Source organism: Vulpes vulpes, chromosome 6, assembly GCF_048418805.1.
Source record: "Vulpes vulpes isolate BD-2025 chromosome 6, VulVul3, whole genome shotgun sequence".
NCBI classification, from domain to species: Eukaryota; Metazoa; Chordata; class Mammalia; order Carnivora; family Canidae; genus Vulpes; species Vulpes vulpes.
Window position 1 is genome coordinate 102,668,633 of NC_132785.1, and position 21,255 is coordinate 102,689,887.

Consider the following 21,255-nt stretch of genomic DNA (forward strand, 5'->3'; position numbering starts at 1 on the left):
GGATGATATAGGGATAGAGTCCTGGGCTTTGAAAGCCCTTCAAGATAGTACAGGCTGGGGAAGGGAAGTCTGGGAGGGGTTCCTCTCTCGCTGTGTTGGGAAAGATGAGTGTACAAAGCCCATGGGGTTCACAGCAGAAAGAAGTGGGTGTTGGAAAGGGAAGCCATAAATACACACTTTACTCTTTAACCCCTTGCAGTCTTGCCCCAAACCTACCAAGTCCCAGATAGAGCTTTCTTTCACTTTTTGCTTCCACTGTCCTCTCTTAGGAACTCCTTTGCTGAATTAATGAATGGGACCACTTCTAATAAACCATAACCAGCAGTTTTTAAATGAGCCTCACATTAGTAACAGAGGACCACCTTCAAAGAGATCATAAAGGTTCTAACACTATCGATAGTCACCTCTGTAGAGAGAGAATAAAACCTAGGTCCCATTACATCAGGCATCCCAACTTCACACACACAGCCCCTCCTTGTTTCAGAAAGACATTGAGACCTAGCTTTCTCATGAATGTTATTCCTTTACCATCAATCTGCCTCTTTCTGGGAGATGCACTCCCCTTCAGGATCAAGAAGTGTAAAGAGAATGGGATCTGGAGTCAGTAGACCTGGGTTTGGGTTCACATATACGCTATAAACTTTAGGCTACTCATTTTTCCTCTCTAATGTGGAAAGAGATGTAATACTTACCTTATCACTAGATGATAAGAAGGTTCAGATGAGATTTTTTTTTTTAGAGAGATTTTATCTATCAGAGAGAGAGCAAGCAGAGGAAGTGGCAGGCAGAGAGAGAAGCAGGCTCCCTACTGAGCGAAGAGCAAAGAGCCCAACACTGCACTTTATCCCAGGATCCCAGGATCATAACCAGTGCCAAAGGTAGATGCTCAAACAACTGAGCCATTTAGATGTCCTGAGATTTTGTATTTGTATATGTGTGTATATATAACCCCTTCGTTTTTACTAAAGCAACATGAAGAATTCTTCCCTAATCCCAAATTATTTCAAAAGCTACATCTTGCCATAGGTGAGAATCAGAGCCATGTTGTCATCTGATGGCTCTTCTGCTTACTAGTGTGATCAATTCCTTCTACCTCTTGGGGCCCCTTGCTTTCCTCTCTTGTGAAATGATAAAAAATATTAGTTGTTGAAAGAAGAAAGTTATTTGAAGTAGAAAATACGCAAGGTATACATGGGCCTGGTGAGTTACCATCATGCTATTTCCAGTTCTGCCTATTTCATTTCTTCTAGCAGGATTTAAAATCCACACAATGTTTCCTGGTGCCATGCTTGAACATGGTGAGTCTGGTTGAAAGAAGTGATTTTGGAATCACATAGATGTGGCTGCTTGGTGCAAGCTGTGCAAGTTACAGAATACATTTATCTGAAAGTGGAAGTAAATACATTTACTTGCAAGCCATGCAAGTTACAGAATACATTTATCCCGAAAGTGGAAGACCAATGTCACTTACCACATAGGATTGCAATGAGGATTAAAGCAAATTATGTTAATAAGGCACTGAGTGTACTGCTTAGCACCCAGTGGGTACTCAATGAGTATTAGTTTTCTTCCCCTAGGCTATATATTGCTCTTTAGTTTTTACCCTCATCAAATCACATTTATTAAAAATTCCAAATAAGGCATGGTACTAAGGAAGTGCTTTAATAATAGGGTGCTAAGAGACCGTCAGATTGGGATGAAGAATAGAGGGAGCCAGTTATGATTGCCTCTTGATAAGCTATTGTATCTTATCTCCTTGCCCCGATCCTGAGCCTGCTGAGTCACTGTTCCAGCCGCTTGGCCCTATGATCTCTGGCTGTGTCTATGGAACACAGCGAAGTCCATGAGAAACCAGCACTAATAAATGGCAGATCATTTTGAGGGATTTTTGTTTGCGTTCCTGTGCTTGCTCTCCTGGCGAGATAGGAAACCTTTAATAAGACTTTTCCTAAATGATGCTGCATGTGAAATGTGGATTCTCCCCCACTCTGTTCTGCTAACAAATGACCATTTCATGAGGTTTCTTTTCATTTTTTTTTCCTTCTTCTTTCCTGCTTCTCAGTACATTCCACAAAGAGCTTATTCCTGTGCTGGTTACTGATTGATGGTTCTCCTCTGTGTGCCCTTTAATTTTGCAATAAACCAACAAGGAGTTGAGACCACAAACTTAAAGAGAATTGACTTATTTATTTGACTGGATTCACTGGAGTAATAGGCAGATTTAGTCATTTCAGTGTGGTCCTGGGAAGGGCAGGAGGAATCCATGAGCAGGAACGCTGTGTTGTAAATAACCAGACAGAGAAGAGCTTCCTTGTCCGCCCATGCCAAAGCAGCAGGCTGTTCATTTGCAGCAGTGATCCCTTTCTAAGCCTCGACCTGAGCAGTAGGTCTTACAAAAGACTTGCCCACACCTCCAGGATTCTGAATTCAGTGGGACTTCAGATATGTGGAAATGGAAAGCCACAATCCGCAGGTCCCATGTTTCTTGTTTTCAAAGGGATCGTCATGCCCCTTAAATGATGGCCAGCATGGCCACAAACCTACCTGGGTTACCAGTCCTTCCAGACCTGGCCTCTTGGCTGGATGATAAGGACCAAGAGCAAACCTCTGCCCTTATGCCCTTCATCCCGGGTGTGTCTTCACTGAACCTCCATCACAATGCATCAGCACTGATACACTTCATGAACCAATTATCAAACATATGAAGAATCGATTTTTTTTTTCTTATTTAGCACCACCAGCATATGGTGTAACCAGTCATAAATTAAATGCAGAATCATTTCAAGTCAGAAAACAAGAACAAACTTTTTGAATGGCTCATGTGGATCCGAAGTAAACTAAAGATAGTCCTTTTAAGGTGTTTAAACATATAGATACTACTATCATGTATATTTAAGGATGGCAGGGTACCCAGTGCTATTCTCTGTCAGTTGAAGTGGAACTGGAAAGATAAATGCCCAAATGGAATCTGTCCCAGCTGTGAGCTCCTGCTCCAGATACCAATGTTGTTTGTGGCTCTACCACATTTAACTAGCTAACTGCCTGTTCTTATTCTGCTCTCATGTGGCAACCTTTCTTCTGAAACTCTTGTCATCACATTTTAGCAGAAGTGAAAATATTAGCAGAGAGATTAGCGGCCAAGACAGAAATAGAATCCAGGAGTCTGTGTCTTTTCTTTTGCCATACCTGCTGGAGCATGGTTCCTCCCTGCACTGAAGACTCAGTGTTTCCAGCTCTACCAGACAGCATTCTAACAGTCGACTGGTTTCTTCTTGCTATTGAAAGTTTGTCTTATTCTTAAACATTTTGTGCAGTTTTCCTTTCCATGTGATTTTGCATTAAATAACATGGCACTTGGTCTGTCCGATCTCAGCAAATGCTATGCTTTGAGGAAATTAATCTACAAATATCCATGAGGCTGTGAGTGTTTGGGTCAAGAAGCTTTTATGTGGTAGAGCCAGCACACAGTGGTGGTGCAGACAGATCTGGTATGAATCTGGCCCTGCCATGGACTAGCTATTCAATCTCCGAAAATGGCTCAACTCCTTTGAGCCTCAGTTCCTCATCTTCTAGGAATAAGTAGGATAATAATGTTTGCCTCATTGAGGTGTGAGGGTGAAATGAGCTAATGTATGTAGAGCACTTGGCACAGGCTTAGATCCACAAGGAAATGTTAGTCTCCTCCTTTCTCTCTTCTTGCATTTAGAATAGGGACAGGGAGGCAGCAACACATTAAATTGCAGGACATTTACACTGTAGAGACATGCATGACATGTAAGACATGCATGACACAGAGAAAAAAAATCCTTGTACTAAATTACTTGGTACTGATTCTAAAATGAGAGCTTTAGGAACTGGGAGATTAGTTAGTTGCAGCTAGCATGGTTAGGAAAGACTTCATCGAAGAGGGATTTGAACTGGCCCTGCAAAGATGGAAGCTGGAAGAAGAGTAAAGGAGGATATTTCAGCCTTGGCAAGGGGCACTTGGAATGGGGATGAGAGCCAGAGTGAGTGAACCATGAGAAACATAGGAGAATGAGAATGTCACAAGCTTCAGTGTTCCCACTGGAAAAATGGAAGCCGGTAGAATAAGTAGTAAAAACCTGATAGGTGTTAGGCACCTGCTAGGTGTCAGGCACTGTCTTAATGGCCTTCTTTGCCAACTCATTTATCCTCACCTCAGGTACAATTGTATTTCATTATGCAGTTGAAGAAAGTGAGGCACAGAGAGATTAAGTAATCTACCCCAAATTTTACAGCTGGAGCTGAGACAGAAACCCAGGAGATCTGACTCTAGAGCACACCCTCCTAACACACAACAGCTCTTTCCCTCATGAGGCAGTGAGGATCAGCTAAGGCCACTCTGAACATGCTCTGAAAAGTATAAAGCATCATGCACATGTAAAGTGCTGTCATTATTCTCGTTAATGACGTTAGGTGAGAGGTGAACAAGATAGACAAATGCAAATGAGGGAGCAAAAATGATAGGAGAGCACACTCGAGTAGTTATAGTTAGAAGCTCATGTCCCCTGCCATCCCCTCGAGCAACTTAGAGGCCTGATACAACCACACTTCCCCTTGGGACAGTGCTCCAGATGGCCATTCCCAAGCCACCGGAGTTGATATTGGAAACTAAAAGTCTATTTGTCATCTGGCCTTGGGGTCCATGCCTTGAATGTGACCTACCCTTGGCTAGGACATCATTTTATGGGCCTGTAGCCCATGATTGGGATTGGCTTTTTAGTGACCCTGGTCGAAGATCTCCACTCCAAGGGCATTGCTATGGAAGGAGGCCTGTCCTCACTTGCCATGTAAATATTTAGCCATTTTAATATATTTGTTCTGGCCCTATTCTTCTGTCTCTCTTATGTTGACTCTGTTTAACTGTAGGTTATTATTGTTTGTGTATGTTGATGTCATTTATTTAAGTATGGATATAGACAGCTTCAGCTCTCAACCCCCTCCCCCCCAATAACAACAACAATGCTTTACACAGTATCCCTTCTTTGAGGATATCAAATAAACAGTTTTTGTTCAAAGGCTTTTCTGATGAGGCTACTGCTGTCTTGGAAATTTGTTCCTAGGCAGATGTTTTGAACAGGTTGTGAATGATCTTTGCTCTCGTTTTATGCTACAGATACACTTTGAAGATAGAATTGAATGCATACACTCAGTTTCTGAGTTCAGAGAGCCCTTGGCATGCCATTTGCCTGAGTGGCATAGAGATATAGAAGTTAGATTAGTGTTGGCTCATCCTCCATTGGAGCTTTTTAAAAGGTGGGGTATGATCTGAGGCCCTCCGGGCTTCAGCTCCTCCCTACGATAAGCCACTAAAGTTTGGCTGGGGTTGGAGAATCGCAAAGAAGTTGATGTTTATCAGGCTGGACTCCCCCAAGAGCCCTATTTTCAGACCCCTGGGGAGCAAGTGACTCAACAGAACTATTTTCTTAGTCTCAAATGAGTCTAAGGAGGGGAAATCAGTCAATAGTAGCTGCCTGTGATGGACTGATCACAAAGCTGTGTCTTTCTAACCCTCTTTGGAAATCAAAAGGAGGGGAATCCCCAGACCCCAGGAGTACACGTGAATAGAAAGCACCATCAAGTAACAAAAACACCTAAAAAGGTCAGCAGAAACTCAGGGGGCTGTTGGAAATTCACCTCCCCTGCCTTTCTGTGGGGCTCAGTGGGCAGTAAGGGAGTGGGCGAGGACAACCAAACAAACCACGCAAAAGTGACTCGGCCGCAAGAAATGTACGGTGCAGTGAAGGCTGGTAGGAAGGTTTCTTCCAAATCTGTGAACTTCAGAGTCATCCAGCAATTGGCCTTGTTCGTTTCCAAGCCCCTGTTGGCCAGAGACCTATTTGACCCTATGCTAACAGCACACAGTTAGGGAATGCACTATTCAAAGCCACTGTGAGCACACTGTCGCAGTTCGCCAATGGTCCGTGTTATTTTCTACAATAAGCCCAAGATCACTGACAGGATGTCGCCTAGGTTGGGCTGCAGGTGGAAACAACACACCAGGCTGCTGTTTGTTGGCCTCATTACAACTGTCACCCCATTTGAGACCCGGAACCAGCATGTGTTAACCTCAACCCATCGTAGCCAGTGGAACGGCAAGCTGACAGTGGAACCAGAGCTTTCACGCCTACACAGTAGCTGCCACCCCAGGGTTCCCACCGCATCCCCTTGCATGTGCACCCCTGGAGAAGTAGACCAAAGAGAAAGCCACCCTATAGTGCTGCCGTTTTCTTGTATGTTTACTTTGACCAAATGGCAGACACAGTTTCACTTCAGTTCATTTCCTCTGAACTCAGTGGTCTAGACAATGGCTAACATGAGACAGAAGCAGGATTATTATCAATTTCTGTGTGATTGAGTGTGTGTTTGTGCAAAGCTGTGGAGATTCATTTCTCTTCCATCTTCAGGGCCTCATACTGAGCCAGTATCTTCATTAGGGACTCTTGTACTTTAGGGCCTCTCCTGCTAAGCAGTATTTCTTGAGCTTTGCCTGTGAATTTTCACAGTGAAACCTATAACCTATGAACCTCCAGGTTCATAATAAGAGATGCGAATTTTTATCAAGATTTGAAAGAATTCTCACCACAAATACAAAATTATTTGAAGTTGTGTCCCTCATTCTTTTTCTTCCTTCTCTCTTCCTCAGCCACTGCCAATTGGTTCTGTGTAAAATGGATTTCTTAAGGGTGGAGATGATGAGAATCAATGATAAGATGGATTTTAAATTATAACACTCATCCTGATGTGAGTTGAAATGTATAACATTTTTCATAGCAGATTGCTACATTTATAGTCATAATATATTCATTTTCTTTATATCTTTTATGGACTCAACACTTTTTTTTTTTAACTTAACACTTTTTAGGTTCAGAGAAGTTAGGAGCATTTTCTAGAATTGCACAGCAGAATTGCAACAGTGACAGAGCCAAAAATACGAAGCAGGATGCCTGCCTACCACAATAGTGTTTTCTTCAAGCCAAATTGAAGTTTGGTCCTTTTACCACAAATATTTTGAAAGGAAAATCCCCCACAGCCTTTCATATTTTCCCAGAAAACAATTGTCAGCAGACCTTCAAGCAGGCTGGAATACTAAAGCCTTATCAGTTCTCTATTCTAGAAATGATATCCTCTGGGCTGAAGCGAAAGAAAAATGATTATTTTCTCATAATGGAATGATTTATAATTTTCCAGACCTTGGCAATATTAAGCCAGTGAATAGTAAAACCAGATCTGTGATGCTCAAACTCCAAAATATTTGGTCTGACTTTTCCTCACAACAAATACTGGATATCTCTTTTCAAAGCTGAAAGTGACAGGAAGGGATTGGGATGAGGAGAGTCAGGGGAGAGGCATGAGTGTGGACCTCTAGGCCTCTTTCAGGGGACTCCCTCTGTTCCTACACTGCACGCAGAGCTCCCTCAGATCCCTCATGCCCTCCCCCTGCTTACCCCCCAACTCTGGTTCCCTGTCACTCCCAACTCCTATATAGCAGAATGGGTTGGGGCAGACACTGTCATATTTGGGAATCAAGAGGAGAGTATGGTAAAAACCACTCCAGGGCCTTTCTCTCAAGCCTTGGTGATGAAAGGACCCAATGAACCTTAACAATTTCTCACAGGAAAATTCTGGCCTCTGTCTTCTTAAAAGCAGGACATTCAGCAACCCTTAACAGAGCCAGGATTAAAACCAGAATTTCTGACTTATCCAAGGCCTATGTTTAGATAGGAAGGATCCATCATTGTCCTATCTGGCAATTAGAATCATTTAAGATACCAAAAATACCAGTTTAAAAAAGTGTACCTTGGGCAGATAGAGCATGTTTAATACAAAAAGAAGAAAAAATTAACTCTGCCTTTGGAACCTGTGAAGAGCCCTGTCATTTTGAGAGTACTAGATGGGTGGCAGGCAGGAGGTCTGTGAGCAGAGTTAGTCCCAGCCTCTCTGTCTGGCACTCCAGTGTTGTTCTTTTCCTGGCTGGCCAGGTGATCTGTGCATTGTCTGTTCACTTGAGTAAAACAAGAGCATTAGGGCAATCGTTGGACCTAGCCCTATAGGCCCAATTGAAGTGATTTTGAAACTTGTCTGATTCTCTGTGTTAGATTGTAGCAGGATTCTGACAGGGAGTGGGTGGGAGGAGGAAGTGGGTGTTTTTAGGGGCATAGAAATGCCCCCATGAGGCCTCACAATTCCTCTAGCCCTTAGACATGAGTTCCACAAAAAGCTTTAGATTCTAGGCCTTCTGTGGGCCTTGGAAATGATATGCATCTGTGGCCATTAAAAAACACCAAAGAGATAGTCAGCATTTTCCTCAGATTGCCTCAAATGCTTGGCTCTTTTGTAGAAGCTAAAGCTATTTACCTTCTTGATTTATGGTTATTTCATAGCATCAGAGTCCAAAAGGACTCTTGTCATAAGATCAGTCTCTTGTTACAATGTAACACTTTGATAATATAATTTCTGGGCATTAAAAATAATAAAGAAATCTATAGATTAAATTCTCTAGACCAGGACATGCAGTCCTGGAAAAGTCACCTGTCCTAGGGTCTGAGCTCAGTTCCTCTCTCTTCTGCCCACTGCTGCCTTAGGAGTGAGCGGGAAAGCCGAGACACCCATCCCTCTTTTTACCTGAGCTGTTGACCTCAGGCAGGTGACTCTAGTTTACCTGGTGGAAAGTGGGGCTTACAAATTTTGCCTCTCACTTGTCCCCTCAGAAATTTGAATGAGGGCACGTGCCATATATTTAGGTCCTTAAAAAAATCTGATTTGTAAAGATTGAGTTACTGTTTTGCTGACCCTGAAGATTTCCTCTGCTGACCAAAGAGGGCCAGATGTTCCATTCCAACCTATTCTTTCCCTGACTTACAATAACATCCTTCTTCTCTGTCATCTTCCAAGAATCAAATAAAAGGAGCTTCTGCTGCCAAAGGCTGTGCCTTTAGATCTGACAGTTATCCACCCTGATTTCTCCAGGGCTGTTGCATTTTCTCTTCTCCCATTTTCCAGTACTTACCATGGGCTGGAATATACTAAGTGACTACTCTGGGAGGTCCCAGCAGAAATACTAATACTTCACTGTAGAGTGGATCAGACTAGACATACAGTGGCCTCCTACGGTAGAATATATTCTGGACCAGGAGCAGGAAGCATGAGTAGGGTGTGGGGGCATGGGTATAGCATAGATATAGTCTGGTCATAGCATAGCCGAAGAAAGATGGGTCAACTGAAGGCAAATGGTCGCAATGGACACAGAGACTAATGGAGAGGCAAGCTCAATTGGCCAGTAGACTGTAGCTCCCCAACCCTCTGACCCTTGGGGCCGATGGTTCTGACCAGTTTATTCTGTTCCTATCTTCTTGTCTCCAGTTTGTTCTCTTAAGCTTTTTTTTTTTTTTTTTTTTTTTTGATATTTAGTGGAAATGAGTCATATATCTGTTTGTGTGTTAGTTGGCTCTTTCATTCACAGGACCTTGTCTACTGATCAAAATGGCATTCTTTCCCACCTATCTGCCTCATTAGTTCACCTGGTCTTTAACTAGTTCCTGTTTCTCCAACTTTTTTCTCTAAGTCCTATTTTCTGTGAAAGTAGGACTTACTGGGTTATTTATGAATATGTACCCTAAAGTTTCTTCTTTTATAAAGAGCATTATTGTGTCTTTAAACTGAGCACAGATGCTATATACAGAAGGGTTGAGTAGGATGCACTTAGAGAAAACCAGATAATGCAAGAGAAAACTTAGAACTCAGGGACGTGGTCTTTGGATGAAGAAGTCTCACCCCATTGTTACCTTGGGAGAGGAACACTAAAAATGAGACTTAAAGTCTACGTGGCATGATAAGAGGGACCATTTCCAAGTCAAGTACACCCGAAACATACTATAACCCAGAGGGCAGCATGAAGAAGCCCTGGGAGTAAGTGGTCTCTCTCTGTATGTATAGAGTTGAGTGAAGACAATAGTTACTTTATCTGACTTACAAAGCCTCCTCTACATGTTCTCCTTCCTGAAGAATAAACGTTGCGCTAGACTTTCATCTCCTCCTGCCTTCAAATGTAATATGATCATTAAAAACAAAACAAAGAGAAAAACAGCATATCTTTCCCTTAGTCCAAGAACCCCATTTGGGCCTTTGGATTTGTAGTTGATGGGGGCAGGGGTGTGGTATGTTTAAATGAGCCATACTTTTAGAGAAATGGCAAAAGTAGTTGATATAATTTCACTTAAATTGTCATTGCTTTTTAAACATATCATTTAAACATAACATTTGTTCTTTGTCAGTAGTGGGCTATTTGCTATACAAAACGGAATCAGGTATGTTTTCTATCTAAAAACAAAGGTACCAGTCAGCAAAGGATAACTAAAGACAATGGTCTTTAGTAGTTAACATTTTAGCACTTACCATTGGTCAGGCACTAATGCTAGGATCTTGTGTGCATTATCCAATTTAATGAAACCCTGTGAGTCCAGTATTATCACACCAGAGAGGTTATGAGCCTTACCCAATGTTATATAGCTAGTAAGTGGTAAAGCCAAGGATCTTAACTCTGGTCTGTCCGACTCCCAAGCACTCACCCTAACTACTGTGCAAACTGCTCCCCACAAATATACACCAAGCATTAGAAGCCTTAATCTTTCCAATGGAACAAAGTGGCAAGAAAGCCCATCTGAAGTGTCAGTCAGGACAAATTTTCAGAAACTAGGTAGTATTAAGACTCTGTTTATAACTTGTAATAATATTTTATATTTTAAGGGTGTAATTTTCAGGTGTCCAGATTGCCTCAGAGGACAACACATCTATAGGCTTCTACCCAAGCCATGGTTATTTGTCATTGATGCTATTTGAAAATGTTTCCATTCTATCATTTTGCTGAACACAGGTTTAGAAAACCACAACAATTTAGTAAGATGGTTTGATTAGCAAACCCCTAAGTTTGGTTGCTATGTGTCCTTCAGTGATTTGGCTTTCAGGTGCATAATACAAAAGGAGAGGATTATTAGGAAAACCACTTAGGAGCTTATTCTTTTGCCCTTGGGGAGTGAAATGTTTTCTTCTCCACCTTGTCTTTCATTGAAAGTGGAAATGGGGCTGAGTACCTTCAGAGGGACATCTGGTTTGGTTTGAGGTTCTACAGGACGTAACTTATACTAAAACCATCATCTCAGAACAAGTTTCCATTATAGGACTGGTGTAATAATAAAAATGAGCTTCCGTTCATCAATCATCAAATGATCTGAATATTTCTGTAAATGGCTCATCTCTAACTTACAAGTTTCTAGAGAAGACATAGAGTACATTTACCTTTTTATTTCCCTCTGTGTATATGGTGACAGGCCTTGCATGGTAGGTATTCAATACATTGTTTTGTATTATCATTACCATATCATTGGAGTTCTTTCATTTTTACCAAGCCATCTTTTCGAAGAATCCTCTAAAAAAGTAGAGTTTACCTATTCTGATCTCTCAGAAGCTTCATGTTTTTAAAAACTAGGACAGACCGATACATGGTTTTGTTCATTGGTAATAAGGCATATAGTATTTTCAGAGTACTACCAGTAACTTATTAGCCTGCCTTTAAATAATTGCTATCTTTTTCTTACTGAGATTTTTATACAAATTCCTCGCAATTGAATAAATCTTAAGAGAGACTAAGATTAGTAGAAATGATCAGAGCCTGACATATATCCTAAAGTAGAAAGTTGTGATTTAGTGTTCTGTGAGATCCAAGTGTCTGAAGCATGTGGCAATTACTATATAGTGTGTACATATATATATATGTGTGTGTGTGTGTGTGTGTGTATACATACATAAAACCTATAATAGCATCATTCTGAAGAAAATAACACCAATAACAATAGCTTCTGTTTATTGACTATTTACTATATGCCACACATAATGTTAGGTGCCTCACATTGATTATTTCACTTAATTCTCATAACAATTCTATAAAGATGGGTATGATTTTACATATGAGCAAGTGAAGCTCAAAAGTTTAAGTAACCTTCCCAAGGTGTGCAGTGTCAGTCAGAATTTGAATCCAGTTTAATTAAACTCCAAAGCTCATGTCTTACATAATAAAAAGAGAACATTATTTTTATTCATACTCCTAAGAATGAACATTTGTTCTTGAAAGAGCAGGCTATTATTTGACTGTGTAAAGCCTGTAATTGAAGACACATTGTATGTGATTCTTACCAGTCCAGATGAAAAATAGCAATGCAGCAGAGAGGATAAGATGGGCAAACACTCTGCAGAATGCTGCAGTATCTGACCATCGTTTCAAAGTAGTTGGAGACTCATAAGCCTAGTTGATACACAGACACCTTGCAAAGGTTGTCTTTGCTAATAGAGTACTTCATTTCTTTGCCTGACCTTGCCATTATGCTCCCCTCTCAGCTCTCAATTAAGCTGCCATTGGTAGAGGATTTATGATGTGTCCCTGGTTCATTCAAGAGACAGTGACAGAGGTGTGGCTGAAAAGCCAGACAATAAAGAATGGAGACAACTTCCATTTCTGTTCCATTTTGGGTGGCAAAAAAGCCATAACTGACCCTCAGGACAAACCAAAACAGTCCAACTAGATGCTCATTCCAGATACTAAGTGCCTAGTACCCTTTTCAGAAGGGCCATTTCCTCTGAGTAACCAGGATGCTCACAGTTTTTAGCATGGTGCAGATACCCAAACCTAGGGAAACAATTGTGTTAGTCAATGTAATGTTCCAGGAGATAATTTGTATTTTATTCGTCCTTACAGGTTTCTAAACAACATAGTAAATTTTATAAGTAAGATTTTTAAGGAAGAGAATAGTTTATCAACTAAATCAAATGCCTCTGCGTGGCAGTGGATCATATGGATTTAAATGCTATGAACCTTATTTTGTATACATGGGATTATATTAACTTGTGTTTTAAATGCATAGTGAGACTGGAATTTTTTGTTGGAGTTCAACAAACCTATAAGAACAGTGTGATTTCTTTACAGACGAATCTCATTACAGTTTCACAAATTTGGAAATAAAACCCTGACTTTGAGTTAATAAGAAAGAAGCCACAGGCATCCAGATGTTAAATTATTGCTTTTATTTAGCACTAGCAATATCTTGGCTTGTAGATATAATCCTAAACATTGAAGTTTGACAAAATGTGTTCATGTGCATCTTCATTCTCTGGTAAGCCTTCTGTTATTTAGCTAACATGACAATGCCTCTCGGTCTCAATTTATTCAGCCTTTAGAAAGAATCGATTGGTAGGTTAAGCTCCAAAAGAAGCCTCTTGCCTGTTTTCTGTGTTTTGAATGACCTGTAGGTTTTGCCAGATATTCTGGCCTTCAGATAAAACTGATGGAAGTAAAAAAAAAAACAAAACAAAAAAACAAAAAACAAAAACTGATGGAAGTCAGAACTGGGGTTTTCCTACCTGTGTGCTTATCAGTCCTCCACTGAACCACAGTCTGTCCTCTGAGAACTCTAATAATTAATTTGGTCTCTTTCTTTTCCCTTCCCCCTCCTCCTCCCTGTCTGTTCACAGGTTATCTTGACGAATCAAATTACAACGCATCTAAGCAGAGCCCTAGCTTCTCAGGCAGACCTGGTGTCTCCAGCTGATGATTTGTCCCTGTCTGAAGGTAAGGGATCTGTCCTAGAGGGGCAGAAACTTGACACTGACATATAGCCCCACTGCCTCTCTTCTCTGCCTCTCTGCCCCCTGTGGCTCTGGGAGACTGGGCTCAGAGGCCCTGGCCAGCGAACCCAGCCAGAGCCTGGCCATTTAGGCTTAGCCAACTTCCCTGGCATCTGATCCCTTGTATTTGGAGAGGCTCTTGCCCTGTCTCTAGAGGCGAACTTCCTTTATTGTCTGAGTGAGTCACCCTCACAGACATCCATCACCTCAATCTTGAAACTGGTCACATCTCCATAGGTTGATTTTGGGTCCTTGGTATAAGGGCTGGCCAACTGCTAAGTGACTTGATTTTTGAGACTGATGCTCATAGATTGGCTTTATTGGTTTGGACTGGCTAAAAGTGTACACCAGTGTCATGTGCTGGAGATGTGGCATTCCCAACCAGCTTTACAGAAAGTTTAAGAAAAACTCTCCACGTTGGTAAGTCTGCAAAATTTTCTCCACCCTCCCATGCTAGCAAAGGTCAGGCTGTCTATGGTTTACGTAGCTAGGGGAATTACACCACTGAGCCAGTGGGTGGTTTCTAGTTTTATTGAAAGTTCTTATGTGACATTTCTGAGTTCTGCTAGCTGTGGGCTGGATAAATGTTCATAGCTATGACAGACCCCTCTGCACTTCCATTTTCTGAGAAGTATTCATGAGGGAGGAGATGGGACTTATAGGCCTATCAAGGTTCCTGACTGCCCAGGTGGTCTTCTGTGAATTGTCTGCAGTATATGGGCTCAAAAATTGGAAGGACCACGGCCCTGCTTCTTGGTGGTGTTTTTCAGAGCAAAAAAACTAATTATTTATTTATAAAGATTCTAAAATGCTCTGTGTTCCCTATTTCCCCATTCAGTGATATGTCATCCCTCCCCATCATCACCTAGACTGAAAACCTGAATGAATCATTTATTCCTCCCTCCCTACACTCCTCTCATCCAGTCTTTTTGATTCTTCTTTCCAAATATATTCTTCCTCTGCCCCCTCTTCTTTGTGTGGGGCTTGAACTCATGACTGAGGTCAAGAGCGGCATGCTCTACAGACTAAGCCAGCCAGGTGCCTCTTCTTTGTAATTTGTATTGTGATCAGCTGACCTAGTGAACTCACAGCTGGATTTTTTTTATATATTCCAGAATGGACTACCCAATCCAGTGTCTCTACCATTTCTATTATGCCACTACCAAATTCAACTCTCCGACTCTGGCTTCCTTTTACTGTGTCTCTCTCCTACTCAGAAGTTTTGGAATTGTATTAGCCCATTTTCTGAGAATGAGCTAAAATCAGTAAGCCGCTTTTAAAATATCCAGGCATTTGTGGTTTGTCAGCCTGAAACCTGCCAGGGTGGAAGTATATATACCACAGGAACCAGCACGTGCTAAAAGTCAGGATTTTCTTGCTTTTCTTTTGTGTGGATCGGTTTCCTAAACACCACTAGAGACAGTGCCTCCTCACTCCTCACAGTCTGCCCTTTCCTTCCTAGTCCCCTTGGTTCTTGTCAATGCCTGGGTGAAGCTCCTCCATCAAATGTGCTTTCTGCCCGCCACTCCCCACTCCTGCCCCGTGCTGCTGTACATACAGACAGCCTCCTATCTAGAACAGCATTTCTCTTTTTCACTTGTACTGCTCCCTTTCTTTCCAAATCCTTCAACTCAGTCAAGGTTTATTTAAAGACCACATCTTCTGCAAAACCTCATTATTTGTTTCAGTCTGAACTCCAGGGAGGTCTCACTCCTTCCTCCTCCTCCTCCGTGGTTCTTTTACCTGCTCTGCTTTATAAAGAAAAAGTCTAGGAAAATTAACCTAACTTATCATGGTTTCCTGCCTAGATTGGCAGATTTTTTTAAGGGCATAGGCTATCTTGTATCCTTTTGTATCCTGAGTGACTAGCCAAGTTCTAGGTACAGGGTAAGCAGTAAATAAATGCTAAGTGGATGCCATGGTAGTAAGTACTTTGTAAACAGTAACAGTGATATTGACATAAAGAACCTCATTAAAAATTATTGTGATTATTTCACATGTACGCACACACTCATTTATTCAGCTTTGAGGAGAAAAAACAATCTTGTTTCCTTATTTATAAACCAATAAGTGATAGTACTTTGGTTTGTCTTGGCTTCCTTGGTTTATCCTAAGCAAAGAGGAAAAGCAGAATAGAGACAAAGGAAATTGTTTTGGGGCTCCAGGGTAACTGCTTCCAGAAAATGGTAAAGTTGTATTCGTGACAAGGGGAGATTTACCAGCTTATCATTAGACAACTTTTTAAATGATGAAATCCTAGGGGGAATGGAAACAATTGTTTTTCTAGATCTTTCCTTTGCATAGCTGAGCAGGTAAAGAGGCTTTGGAAGTATTTTTCCTGAAATCTATAATGAAGTTCCTTACCAGTGAACAAAAATGGGCAATTTTCTTAAAACATTTATACCTATTCAAACACATTGCAATGGTTGCTAATGCCACTATGGTTAGTAAATTACTTGGTTGTTTCCAGTATCTGTTGTATCAACTTTGCTATTGTGTTAATTAGCCTTGTGAGCTTGGGCGGGTCTTTTGATGACTTAAGGCCTCCGGTGGTTTTTTTCTTCTTCTATTAAATGACAGGTTGGAAATACAAGATTGTTGAGGTCTTTTCTACTCAACCATTCAGAGATCATGATGTGGATCTGAAGATCAGGAGCATTCACTTGTTGATGGGGTTTTAAAATTCTGTCTTATGGAATGAGAAGAATGGCCTTGTATTTTCCTAGATTAAGCATAATAGAAAGGATCTTTAGGAATTTTAGCATTGATACTTTGGTATACCTATTAGAGTATAGCTATACCTCTCCCCCATTGCTATATCCTTATTTTGTAAACCATTATGCTGTGGTCTGTCTGTCTCTTGCTCTCTGCCTTTTTCTCCACACAAACGTACACAAGAAGAAACATGAGCAAACCAGTGAGAGTGAGAAACAGTGATGCAGTGAGCTCAAGGTCCACCCGTCGTGTAATAGATTTCAGCTGCAGAGCAGGGGGCACAGCTTAAACAGTCTCCCTTGAAAACAGTTGTGGGGTGAGAACAAGCGGCCAAGAGCAGCCAGCAATAAAATGATCTGAGTTGACCTAGGGAAATACCCAGCAGGGGCCAATTCAGGGAAATGAAGTCCCTTCTGCTCTGATGCAGAGCAGGGAATACAAGTGACCTGGCCCAACTGAGAGATCTCTTCCACCCCAGCGGATCCTGTACTATTAATATCTGCCAGCTGCAGGCCCAGAGCATCCCCCTGCTGAGATCAAAGAGCCCCTATCTTAGCTGGAACAAGGTCATCCTCACAGAGCTGTAAAAGCGAGCGCTGGCTGGCTGCAGGGACCTCTATGGGGGAGGAGAACTCAGGAGATGGGGAGGTGCTCTCTCACGCTCCTTTAATCTCGGCTGACCAGCTGTTGCCCTCCCAGTGTTTGTAAAGTTGAGAGTTCTTTGTTTTTGTGTTGCTAGTTTTTTTTTTTTTCTTATTAAGTTTATGGCTGGGTTGTTGCTTGGACAATGTAGACCATGTTCACTGCTTGGTTCCAAGGTATGATTCCCTTCATTGGAGTTTCATTACACTGTTGCATTACCTAGCTCCCAGGTAGAAGAGCCAAAGAAGAGAGATGTAGGCCCCAGAGGTCAAGGACTTTCTTCATATTGCTCCTGCCCCATAGCTTTGTGCCTTGAGAAGGAATCAGAGGGCTGATTGAAATTTGAATTTTCCCTATTTCATTAAAATAACTTCTCATAGATGCAGTATGCTTGTCAGTTTTCAGCTTGCCTTTCACAAACATTATTTCACTCAGTGGGAAGAATGGAACCTTCAAGACTTAATGCAAATTGACCAAAATTCACTGTCCTGTGAACTGAACCTAAGGGCAGAAATCCAGATGTCTGGTTTTATAATCTACATTGTTCTTGCCCAGGCACTGTGAATCAAAGTATTTTCTTCTTTAGTTTTTCGTTTTGTTGACAGAAACTCAGGCAACTAGGTTATTACAAAGTTGAGTGACTGGTTATTGACTCGGTTATTATGACTGTTCTGTCGCCAAGGACATGTTCCTTAGATGCCCTTGCCAGTTTTTCCTAGTGGACATCGAAAATACTAAGGATGACTGGATCTCTGTTCTAGGGAATATCCCTTTTCCCTGTAATGATCAGTAGAGAAAAGATCTAGCAGTCCAACTGGCCTAAGACTCCATACCCTGTTCTGAAGTCACCTGGGATTTGGGCAGAAGGACCGGCTGGGCTCCTGTCCACACAAGCACAGTTGGTAGGTGAGGTTGACGTCTGGTGACAGTGGGGCCTGTGTAAGATTGAAGCTCTGCTCAACCTACACCATTGGCTTCTTCTCCTCTGATGATTTAATGGGATAGCAGTCACTTCAGTATGATGACCTGGCCCATTTCAGGAGCCCCAGATGGCTTTATGGAAAGGAAGACATTATTAGGCTGCCATCCTGGCATTCAGCATCTGGCATGTTAGTATCCTTTTATCTGCATTAATATTTTTTGATGGACAATAGCACTCAAAAACTAAAAATTAAAAGTGCATGGATGGGTAAAGGAAAGAACACAAGAGAGAAAGCAGTACTTACTAGAACCCAGAGTGGTTTCTAGTTTTAGTAGTGGAAGCCTTTCTATTCCAGTTGGATTGATGGCTGATTTCATGTGCAAGAGAAAGTATTTTGGGATTCATACTCTTTAACAAACCATCCCTGCAAAAAGCTGGAGTCCATTTGAAAGATTATATGCAAGTGCATGGCTTGTGTCTCTTTTAAAATAAATTCAACAAGCAAAAGCAGCTCAGAATGGTTGGGGCGAATCAGGGACTCATGGTTGTGAAAGAAGCAGACTTCAAAGCATGGTATGAATTTTCAAGTTTTATTTCCACTCTTGCTTTCCAGCTGGATCTGCTCTGGATTTACTGCAGGATGTTTGAAAATGTCGCTCCCTGCTAATCTCAGACAGTTGCTATGATCAATGGTTTCTTTCATTTCCGATAAAAAAAACACTGGTGTTTCTGCTTAAATTGTGTGTACTTTCAGCTTTATTATTATAGTTGTAATTTATTGTCCGGCATTACCCAAATTTGTAATCCATTAACCACAGACTTTGGGGTGGGTTGGTCAATTTAGCAGAGCTCTCTCCACACTTTAGCTCCAAGGCCCTCCACAGCCCAATCCCAAACTAAAAATGTGCATTGGTTTGGGTAGGACCTTGTACAAATGAGTATGGGTGGAGCAGCTTTAAAAATCCACCTCTCAGGGGTATGGTGCAGGTTGGTTGTAATTGCTTTGAAAACATAAAGTGTCACCATGTGACAATGAGGTTAATGTTAACAACTGTGATCAGCATTGTTGACCTTAACATTTCTGTAGTATTTTAGAATGTCTTAAGATGATGAATCACTTAAACCACCTCAAGCCACTGAAGCCTGAAGGAGAGAAGGGAGCTGCTCAAAGGCCACACAATAAGTGGGAAGTGGTGGTGCCTAGAACAAGTTAGAGCCTGTCCTGTGAAATCCTAGATTTGGCTACTGCTGCCCCTTAGGGTTTTGGATAAAAATGTTTAAGTGTCCTGGTGACCTTTCAATTTCTGATTCCAAAGCCACAGACATATACCGACACACACAACCTCACATGCTTCCATTCACAAGGAACACACACCTGTCCATGCTCTACCCTCCCTAGTATTCAAGAATCCGAGGCACTTAGCTGGGTGTATATATTTCTTCCAGCAACTGTTCAGATGCCATGAAAGGCCTAATTTATAGAAAAAGTTTAAAAGCACCAAAACCCTATATTGTTTGGCTAAAGAAAATCTACTTATTATATGAGGTAGAGGCAGCTAGAATCGAGAGAGAGTGGGCAGAGCCTACAAAGGTCTGACAAGCTGTGAATCTCAAAAGGGAGAAGAACGTGCTGAAGATGTCCAGCAGAGAGACCAGGGGGTTATAGGATCAAGGCAGAAGGACCAACAGGAGAGAAAAAGAACATTGAAGTCAGCCACTATGAAGTATTTCTTGGTCAGGAGCTCTATTTTTCTAGTGATAGTTTGCCAAAGAGAGACATATTTGAAGCATGAGGTGCATTATGATCAAATGAGAGGAGAGAGAGCTTTCTTGGGGGGCAGTCTTTGAGGTGGCTCATGGGAAGGCTGGGCTAGAAAATACTTTTTAAGTATTTTCCTCTTACCCTCAGACTTCTTCACTACTTAGGATTTACTGGCTAATTTCCCAGATTTACACATGTTCCTGTTAACATCTCAGTGTCATGAAGGCAGAAAGGACAAGATCACCAAAGCCAGTTTTGTCAACTGTTTCAACTACAGAGAAGAGGAGCCAGAAGCCCAAGAATAGGATCCAACAGGGGGTGTGATCCCACAGGGCTTCAAGTTGGAAGAATTTTCTGAGACAAGCTCCATGTTTACCATCATCAAAGAGAATTCAGTACCAAATATGAGAGGCCTCTAGGTCAGAGATCATAAAGAAGGGATGAAGGGCTGGTTTCTAGGAGTGGTGCCCAGAGAATAACTTAGTTTGCATTGTAATGTGACATGAAAAACATTCAGAATGCATTTGTGATGTTTACTAGGATTTGGGGAGGATTATAACAGGGTCTGGCAAGGTGGTCTAGCCCAAGGACAGTCCAGCTGAGCTCTGACCAAGGCTCAGGTCTCTCTGAGGGCTTTGCTTTTCCTCATTTTTCTGATAAGCCACTAAATAAATTCTAGTTGGATTAAGCTGCATTTCAGTCAGTTATACTGACATTTCCGATGCAATAGCTGCATTCCTGCATATATTAGCATAGTTTTAGAGCTATGGCCCCTCCAAAAAAAAAACCCTTTTTGGCTGGATGAAGAGACTTTCCTTTTTTTTTTTTTCCTATGAAGAGACTTTCAAGTGCCTTCCAGCGGAGGATTTTATGAGTTGTGGAGCCTCTACTATATGCACTATGTTAATGTTATAGGAAATCCAGAAATGAGCAAGATATGGTCCTTGCCCACAAGATATTTACAGTGTAATTTGAATATAGTTCTAAAGGAGAACATTATTGGTAGAATGTGGGTGGTGCTTTCAGCCAAGATGGTATGCACCACAGCCTCCAGGATTTAGGAAGAGGAGCACATCTCTTTCAGCAGAGAGGAATCCAAAGGGCCCAGGGAGGAAGGTGTAAGAGACAGCCCTGAGGGATAGATAAGATTTCAACAGACAGAGAAGAGTAGAGATCAGGAAATGCTATGCACTAAGACATTAAGTTCAAACTGGGCCATGTCCTGCCCTTATCTTTTGTCATTCTTCCCCTCTCTGTTCTAGCCTCATAGCCCACTCTCCTGTTTCTCAAATTCACCAAAGTGAATTTGGTGGGCTTTTGCATTTGTTCCATCCCACTGACTGGAACACTTGTCCAGATCTCTCCATGGCCTCCTCTCTCACTGCATTCTGTCTTGCTCAAGTGTCATCTTCTCAGAGATGTCTTCCTTCACCTTTCTAAGTTGGGACCCCTGTCCCCTTCCCATCATCTTCTATCCTCCAAGCCTGCTTTATTTTTCTTCATTGCCCTTATCACTACC

The 21,255-nt window shown here is 41.7% G+C and overlaps 1 protein-coding gene across 5 annotated transcripts in view; it reads left to right on the top strand.

The window, feature by feature from the left end:
- Nucleotides 1–21,255, top strand: part of RAD51B (RAD51 paralog B) — a 717,101-nt gene that overhangs the window by 393,285 nt on the left and 302,561 nt on the right. For all 5 annotated transcript variants that reach the window (XM_072761803.1, XM_072761804.1, XM_026008457.2 and 2 more), the window contains exon 8: nt 13,543–13,639. In XM_072761803.1, coding sequence (XP_072617904.1) covers nt 13,543–13,639 — 97 coding nt within the window. The remainder of the gene's footprint in view (nt 1–13,542; nt 13,640–21,255) is intronic.